Source organism: Antechinus flavipes, chromosome 2 (genome assembly GCF_016432865.1).
Source record: "Antechinus flavipes isolate AdamAnt ecotype Samford, QLD, Australia chromosome 2, AdamAnt_v2, whole genome shotgun sequence".
NCBI classification, from domain to species: domain Eukaryota; kingdom Metazoa; phylum Chordata; class Mammalia; order Dasyuromorphia; family Dasyuridae; genus Antechinus; species Antechinus flavipes.
The window spans coordinates 258994235-259001360 of record NC_067399.1 but is presented as its reverse complement, the minus strand read 5'-3'; the positions used below and the strand labels follow the sequence as shown (position 1 = coordinate 259001360).

The 7126-nt window shown below is 49.5% G+C and overlaps 1 protein-coding gene across 1 annotated transcript; it reads right to left on the bottom strand.

Annotated features, from left to right (window-relative positions):
• Positions 1-245: 245 nt before the first annotated feature.
• RNF224 (ring finger protein 224) lies at positions 246-3294 on the bottom strand. The gene has a single exon (XM_051976897.1). It carries the CDS (start codon positions 2502-2504, stop codon positions 1887-1889), a length of 618 nt encoding a protein of 205 aa, XP_051832857.1. The 5' UTR covers positions 2505-3294; the 3' UTR covers positions 246-1886.
• Between the last annotated feature and the right edge of the window lie 3832 nt (positions 3295-7126).

Genomic DNA, 7126 nt, shown 5'->3' with positions numbered 1-7126 from the left:
AAGGGAGGATAAAGATACTGGAGAGTGAGTGCAGGATTATTCTGAGTTAAGAATGAGTCAGGGTCTAATGCAATCTCAATAGACTTTGGATAGAAAATGCTATCTGCCTCCAGAAATAGAATGAAGATTGACTGTAAATCAACACCTGCTATGTTCACTTCTTTTTTGTTTTTTTTTTCCTTTCCCATGGTTTTCCCCTTTTGTTCTGATTTTTCTCTCCAACATAATTCATAAAACAACATATATTAAAAATTAACTAATTTTATAAAAAGAATGAGTCAGGGTTTGGATAAGGAAAAGGTAGAGGAAAAGAAAATCGAGTTAAATATCTGTTTCCGGAATGGGGGCAAGACTAGGTTTAACAAGTCATCAACGGAGTCAATATTAGATTTAGAGTGAGGTCTTGTCGAACCATGGTTAGAATGAAATCCTTGGAGAAGGAATGGGACGGTCTCTAATATCCCAAGTATTTTTTTTGATTCTGTACTTAACTTTGGTCCCAAACTGAGCCTTGAGATCAGCCACTGACTGATTTGGAACCCTGACTGTAGACTGAGCTCTTACCCTAGTTACAAACAGAATTCTGACTAAGACTGGCTGTGGGCCTTGTTATAGACCCCCCCCCTTGTGCTCTTGGGGCACTATCTCTGGTGCTCCCTTTTCTAGAGACCAGCCCCTCCCAGATGAGTCCCCCATCTGGGGCAGCAGGATCAATGGCTAAGCACCCCCCATGCCAGGGTCAGGTTTAGACGTACTCCCCAGGGGGCCAACCTGTGGGGAGTCCCCATTCTCTGCATGTTCCCTGTGGGCATATGAGACTTTGGACTTGGTGGGTGAGGCAGATCTGTGTCCCTCTTGGGTCAGCACATTCCCTTGGATGCCTTCCCCTCCCCTCCACAACCAAGCAGCTTAGGGCATCATCTTGGGACCTAGGTTCAAAGAAAACTGCCAAAAGAGAGGGAGCACTATCCCCTTCTGGACAATACAGGAATTGACTAAAAGTCCTACTTGGGATCAGCACCCCGAATCACTTTCTGAGAAGCCCCAGTGTCTGAGGATCATTTAGGAATCAGGGTCCAAGGGGTCAGTGTCTATAGTTCAAGGTGATATTCCAGGCCTGGGATGGGAGAGCAGCTTCTGACCTGAAGGGGTCATTCATGGCTTTCCCCTATCTTGTTCCCTGCATGAGGGGAAAAGAGCTCTGATAGGTGACCCTGGGGCCAGAAGGATCCTCAGTCAGTTAGAGACAAACTTTGTGACTTCAGGAAAATATGCAGATGGGGGACAGAGACCAGAGCAGATAGTCACACTTTAGTAAAAAAACAAAACAAGACAAAAAAATCCCAGCAGAACAAATGGTTGTAAACACAGCCTCTGTGCAGTATACCAAACTATAGGGGTCTCAGTCCTGGTCCTAGATACCCCTCCCTGATGATCTGGAAATGGCCTCTCCTGGGGCACAAGCCAATATAGCCTTTAATATAGGTAGTATGGGGTTTGAGTTCGGGCTTCCCGCTCCAGAGTTCTATCTCTTCCAGGGACTTCAGTTCCAGGGTCTGCGTTTCCTCGGGAGCCATTATGGGTTCTGGCAGCCAGAGGCCCTTTGCCACCTTGGGGAACCAGAACCCTCCAAGCAAACCCAACTCAGGATCCTAGTAGGGAGCCCAGGAAGGTGAGTCATCATTGAGAAGTGAGTAGCAACTGGCATGGAGTTGGGGCCCAGAGAGAAGGGCAAGGGACCGGCGATGAGCTGTGCCACAGGATGTAACCAGGGCCCAGACGGAGAAGAGGGACCTGGGCTTCCAGGGAAGACTGCCTGGGTCCTGTGGTGAGCGGCTGCTTCGTGGCAGGATTCGGTTGGTGGCTAGGCACCTCATGTCCAGGACTTAGACTTCAGGGGTGCCCTCAGGCTCACAGCCTAGGCAACAGCCCCAGCAGCAGCCCTGCCGGGGGAAGCTAGGCTGCGGGCCCAGGGCTGGACAAGGGCTGGCGGGCTGCTGGGTGATGGCCGAGCCGGGCTTGGGGGGACTGCCTTTGTGGGAAGTGGGGGGCCAGGGCTCTCCCCGCGGGGGCTCTCGCTCTGCCTTCACAGCCAGGAAGGCTGCCAGATCGAGGTCCAGCATGGCCACGCCGCCTCGTGGGGTGGGCGTGCTCTGGCGGCACTGGGGGCAGGGGATCCATCGCTGTTCATGGGCTGGCGTGTCTAGTCTCCGCACACAGGCCTGGCAGAAAGTGTGGCCGCAGTAGAGACGGCGTGGCAGGCGGCCCGCCAGGTCGTAGGAGGAATAGCAGATGATGCAGTCATTCCGGCGGACCCCCACTTCTGAAGGCTTCTCCTTGGCAGGAAGGGCCTCACTTTCCACGGCTCCCTCTCTGGGCAACATTCTGTGGAGAGAAAGAAGGACCAAGGCTGGGGACCCGGGCTCGCTCAGCCAGGTACCTTGTTTTCCATCAAGGTGTGGTGCAAATCTTGACTTCATCAGACCCCCTCTGTCCTGGAACATTCCTTTATCCCAACCTTACTTAACAATCCATGTCTTTGTTCTAGCTCTGCTTTCAGGGGATACACATGGGTACAGACAACGGAGACATGGAGTCAGAAAGACTAGTATAAAAGAAACCACCATATAAAAATTTTATATAGCATCTTCTGGTTTGCAAAGCATTTTACAAACATTTTATCCTTGTCACAACCTTACACAGGAAGCACTACAAATAATACTCCCATCTTACAGATGAAAAAATTGGTTCTGACAGAAGTTAAATGACTTATTTGCCTATGATCAAACTATCTATCAAGTCTGAGACAGAATATGAAGACAGATATTCCTAATTCCCAAGTCTGGTATTCTAACTGTAGTGAATGACTGGATGGCTAGATGAATGAATGAAAAAAGCCTCTGTTAGACACTTACTGGGGACACAAAAAGAGAAGCAAGACAGTCATTGTTCTAACAGAATTTACATTCTAATAGTGGGAGACAACACACACACAGGAGGATTCAGCAGCAAGTCAGATAGTCCTTGGGATGCAATGGTAAAACAGATGGCAATGGGCCTTCATTAATGATATTTCTGTTGATAACCCTCCCCCCCCCACAACATATCCATTTCTGCTGTTGATCCATTTGACAGGGTTTAGGACCATGCAACGCATCTGGAAAACAATAGGGCGTGAGCATTGGACCTGTTATCAGAGGATGTGGGTTTGAATACCAGCTCTGACACCCTTGATGTGCCCCTGGCCTTCTAACACTTCTAACACTTGATCCCATGATCATACATGCACAGAACATGCACACACATACACACACACAGAGGCACAGCAACTAAAACACACAGAGCTTAGATGAGGAACCATAAACATTTTATTTTCAAATCGTATAGGGACAAAGAAAGTTATCCACTCCTCCCTTTTCAGTCTTGGAAGAGTGAGGAGTGAAAAATTCAGGAATAGCCAAAATGGGGGTCAGAGACCTGGGGAAGAGTTTGGAGAGGGAATAGTTATAGGACTCCCAAAAAAGATGTTTTAAAGGTACTTTGTTGGAGTACAGGAAGGGTAGGAAAAATGGAATGAAGGATTATATGAACAGAGACATCCTCCTGGTTGGTCCTTAAGGGACTATAGTCCTAGTGATCACCTCACTTCCTGTCCTCAGGAGAATTTATCACACGTTGAGAATAGCTAGGTTCAAAAATTTTTGCTGAGTTGAGATCTCCATTGGACATTTTGGGAGGTGACTGATCTGCCATATGTTTTTTGAACATTCTACCTCCTTTCCCACTAAACCAGACTTTTAGGTCTCCAGGTCAAATTGATAAAATCAACACATCTTTAAAAAACCCCAATTTCTGTTAATTTTTGTGTTAAGGCCAATGGGAGGCACCAAAAACACAGTCCCTGCCTTTTGACATTCAGTCTGGTTAGAGAAATAATAACCTTCTCAGGTATAGTATCATTCACTGATGATCTTTGACCTATCAAAGAATCCCTATAGAGACCCTTTCTCACCTTTGGCAAAATCCCCACCCTTCACCCTGACATTCACTTTAGAGACCCCCTAGACTCTGAAAGTGACTCCCCCAAATGCTGAACTAACATTAAATCTCAGGAATCTGTCTTCCCCTGGCCCCTTCCTCTCCCCTGTTCAGACCCCCAGAACCTTGTGGGAAATCAACAAGAGAATCTGAGGCAGGATGACTGGCATTTAACATCCAGCGGAGAACCTAGTTCCTTTCTCCTTTCGCCCCTCTCCTTTCCCTCATGGTTCTTTGCCGGGCCCATGACAGGCAGTATAGCCACCACCTGCACTCTCTCACTAGGTGCAGGGACCCCCAGTGGTCCCATTCCACTCCTCTCACTGTGGTTGGTGTCTGGGCCACAGTGTGGAGACAAGTAGGACTGCACTTTCCTTCTGCTCCCTCACTGCCTTTGTTCCATGGCACACAGAGCATGTACCATGTTCCATGAAGATCCGTGAGCCTTGCCTGATGTGGGATATGGTAGTGGTATCCTGAGGTGGAGGCAGTCAGTGGCCTGGACAACGATGGCCTGACATTGTCCGGAAGTCTCTATCTATCTGCTCTGGAGGCCCTTGTACCCCAAAGTTTTCCTAGTCACTTTGCCCCAGGCATCAGAACTGCTAGTTATAGCCTGATACAACAAGCTTCCTCCTCCAAGAAGCTCCTCCTAGGCCCAAACTAAAGAATCTACCTTTGTCTTATGCTTCCTGGATCTCAAGAGTCAAGAACTTTACAAATCAAAGGCTTATCTCCTGCCTGGCCCACTCTTCTCCCGTGGCCTTCAGATCACTTTTAGTGGCTTTCCTTGGGGTCCTGGGACTTTGTCTATCGCCTTCGGCCAGTGCCTGAAGGACTCGATCTTCCAGCTCCTTAGTCTCCTTTGTCTCAGCTGTCGGGACTTGAGCCTCAGGCCTGTGGATTTTGCCCAAGAGAGCATGTCTGAGGGAAGATTTGTCTCTCTGGCTCTGGTGGCTTCATCTCCAGCTGAGGCTTGGGGTCTCTGGTCCCTGAAGCCATCTCCTTGCATTGGGGTTTGCCTGCAAGGGAGCTGGGGCAGAGGAGATTTATCTATCTGGCAATCTACCCATGTCCATTTGAGAGACAAACTTTTTGGATCAGCCATTACTTTGGTCTATTCACTGAATTCCCAGAAGTTCAGTTCTCTAGCCCTGGGTGTTTACAAAGCTGACCAGGGATCAGGGAATAGAGCTAGAAGTCATTCCACATCAATCTTTTCCCCATCCCTCTACCCCAGGACCAAACCCGATAGCATTGCTGTAGTACCAGATCATTCCTGACTGCAGGCCCAACTTCCGAATCTCCCTGCTTCTTCCTTCTTCTCTCCCTCTCCTACTGCTTCTCTCCCAGACACCTGCTCCCAGCTCTTTCCCCCTCTCCCTCCCAGCTTTCTCTGTCCCCCTGCCCCAGTCCTCCTGCCAGCTCTTACCTGCTCCCTGATCACAGGTCTGGATCTGGTGCTTCTGCATGTGTCTGCCCCCAGGGCCAGATCCCAGGGAGTCTGATGGGTACTCAAGGTGCTCAGGGCTCCCCCTCCCCCAGTGGGGGCTCACATTACCACCCAGGAGCTCAGGATGAGCCAGCTCCGCTTTCAGTCACAAAAGCCCTGCAATGAGATCTCCCACCACAGCTTCCAGACACATGGCCTTGTGAGAGATAAGGAGCCTTAGGGCCCTCTGCTCGCCCACCTCTGCTTGGTCCCCCCAACAAGGAAAAACAACCAACCGAACTTCCATTTATCACTCCACGAAGTAGGGGTGGGGGAAGCTTGTGAACTGCAGGGTTGTAATGGGCAAGACACCAGAACAGACATAAGTTGGATGTGGAGCATGAGGAAGGATCATGGAGGACCATGTTAAAAGCTGAATCTGACCTGGACATATCCCCTTAATGTATGGACATGGTCAGGGAGTGATTAATAATAATAGTAGTAGCTAATATTTACACATCGTTTTCTTCACAACAGCTGCATGAAGTGACTGGGACAGACATTGTACCCATTTCACAGATGAGGAAACAGGCTCAGAAAGATTAAAGTCACTTCCTTATGATCACATAACCAATGTTAGAGATAGAACTTGAATCTAATTCTGAGTCTTAGCAATACCCAGCACAGCTTCTTGGCCTGTGACCATGAGTCGGTTCTGAATGGGCCCCGGCCCCTGAACTTGGCCATTACTTTCTCATATCATATACGGTGCTCGCGTTCCAGGAGCAGCTGGCATAGGAGTAGGGACAGGTTCAATTTAACTCAAGTTTCTGTAGTGGGAACAGAAGAGTTGCTTTGAGCCAACTTTGCTCTGAATCTGGCAGAAAGTGAAGGGGGAGGGTGCAGCCTCCCCTTCCTTGTCTCCCCCCACCAATTTCTCTCCCTCGGCCCGCCCCCAAAACTCTCCCCAAACTGGTCTGACTAGTTCTTGTGGCTCAGTCAGGGTGGGGCTGCTACTGTGCCAGGTTGGGCTTGGGGGGGGGAGGTGGAGGGTGAGGAGGGAGTTCCTGCCTAGGAAGGTGGTTAAATGGGTCGTGGGCAGCCGGGCGAAGCAGGCGGGAAAGGGGCACCCATGGTGCCGGCGCATATAGGGGCACAAACGGGCAGTACTTTGCTGATAGCGTTGGCGAGTCTCTGCTGGGCTCCTCACGCTTGGGTCATACGCATTGAGTCCTCACACATACCGGCCACCTCTGGGCAGGGATTGCTTCCTGAGGGCTGCTAGATGTGGAGAGACCAGTCCATCCTGCGTGTCCTGTCGGACTCATTGTTCTCAAATCTTACTTCCACCGTGTTCCTACTCAAGAAATGTAAGCGGTTGCTTATGCTGCTCACAGGACAAAGTCCAAACTCCCGGGTCTGGCATTCAAGGCCTTTTATGATCTGGCTCCAAACTCAGCCTCATCTCTCCGTGTTGCCCTAATATACCCTGTATTCCTAAACAGTGGAAAGAGGTCCTGGAGCCAAGACCTGAGTTCAAATCCAGCTTCAACAGCGACTAGCTGTGTCACCCTGAGCAAACATAACCTGTTTGCCTCATCTGTAAAATGGGAATAATAATAAATTCCTTCCCAGCATTGCTGTGAGGATTAAATG

Bases quoted from the DNA above. Each gene is read 5' to 3' on its own strand.
- RNF224 (XM_051976897.1), bottom strand. From the start codon at position 2,504: ATGTTCCAGGACAGAGGGGGTCTGATGAAGTCAAGATTTGCACCACAC.